We start from the raw sequence: 1,631 nt of genomic DNA on the forward strand, positions 1-1,631 counted from the left end.
CCGGCGCTTGGTGCGGGTAAACGGTTAGTTTGGTATAAGTTATATTGCTTATTCTTAATAGTATATGTTCATTTATTAATTAAAATGCAATGACAAGAACTTTATTTGAAGTGAAATTAAGGCCGGTACAAACTAAAGAGACACATACAGTCATATATGTCTAACAATTATACAATGCTCTCAATATTTATTGTAATTCAGATATATATATATATATAATATGCTTCCAGTCTTCCAAACATGCATAAGAATCTCCGTGTCACTCCACCCTACAGAAATCACCATTTATATGTCAAACCACGTCAATACAGTTTTATCCGTGTTCATGCAAAAATAAACGAAAATTGATAAAATGCAAATATAAAAATATATTTTAACATACGTGGAACAGTCTGTGCTTGGACTGATCTTATAAGGAAGGTTGACACCACAGTCGCTGGGAAGGCTGGCAGCGTTAGAGAGATTGATGCCGGAATTGGATGAGTAAAAACTCTTCAAGCAGTTACATGCAGTCTGACGAGCAGAGGCTGAATTTGCAGCGCTATTGAGTGCGTCAACCCCACTGCAACATGCCGATGACACAGCACCGCTATTTGTTAAGTAGCCATAGCATGGCGATAAGTCACTAACCACCTGATCACAGGTAATAGCCTGAGCATAGGTTTCCGCCACCACCATGAAAGTAACGACTACACAAAAGACCATCATTACCATTCTAGCCATTTTTTAAGAATACGAGTACCGAGTAAGAAATTTATGTTTTCCTTTCTATGTGATTGCAATGGTTGCTGGTGCACGAAAATGCTGTGCAAGGTGACGATATATATAGGCGTTCTTGCCCATTCCTATGCTTGTATGAAGAGATTGGTTCGTATTGGAAAAGCTGGGTTATTAATTGAACCTACATCGCTTTTTTATCTATAATCTTCACCATTTAATTGTAATAATTGCATTTGAGTTAATGATAATAATAATGTAGCCTTATTTAGTTGAATCGCAAACAACCCTACAGCCTCCGCCCTCCTAGCTAGCTAGATCTTCAATTTTTTGCATATCAATATTCTTCCGTCATTACCAATTCATTGGTACATAAAAGATTGTGCAAATATATGAAATAATCAATTGAATTTAATAAAAATTGCCCAGTAAGTAATTTATTTGTTTGATGTCTTCTCATGAAATATACGTGTAAAAGATTTGTAGATACCAAAAGTACGATCTCCTATAATATATAGTGGTATTTTCTTAAATCATTGGTATATTTAAAAACCCTAATTTCCTCCTACCCTTTATAGGAATTTCATCCAGTTTACTTGACGCCATGTGGCTACCTCTTAAAGGACACGATAAATATCAACATCGATTCAAAAATATTCATGTTCCGATGTGCAGATAGGCTTTGCATTCCAGAATTTTAAGTCATGCTCCCGTCCTCTAGCTTACCGACGTGTTGTCCACCCTTGTCTATTCATCCATGATTTCCGTTGTACATATCATACCACCACTCCCATATTTTCCTAAACTATTGAAACCATGGGTGCCGGTCGATCCTTCTTTTGAATCCAATTAAGACCTCTTTACGTTTACAATCACCGCTTCCCTTATTGGTTGCTAGTTTCCATTTCTTTTGT

At 36.4% G+C, this 1,631-nt stretch overlaps 1 protein-coding gene across 1 annotated transcript; it reads right to left on the reverse strand.

Annotated features, from left to right (window-relative positions):
* Positions 1 to 259: 259 nt before the first annotated feature.
* Positions 260 to 723, reverse strand: LOC145007359 (non-specific lipid-transfer protein-like). The gene is made up of 2 exons (XM_078966312.1): positions 383 to 723; positions 260 to 269 (listed from the first exon to the last, which is right to left on the reverse strand). The coding sequence occupies exons 1-2, from the start codon at positions 721 to 723 to the stop codon at positions 260 to 262; spliced, it is 351 nt and encodes a 116-aa protein (XP_078822438.1).
* Positions 724 to 1,631: the final 908 nt, after the last annotated feature.

This window comes from Lactuca saligna, chromosome 1, assembly GCF_052625555.1.
Source record: "Lactuca saligna cultivar CGN05327 chromosome 1, ASM5262555v1, whole genome shotgun sequence".
Classification (NCBI taxonomy): Eukaryota; Viridiplantae; Streptophyta; class Magnoliopsida; order Asterales; family Asteraceae; genus Lactuca; species Lactuca saligna.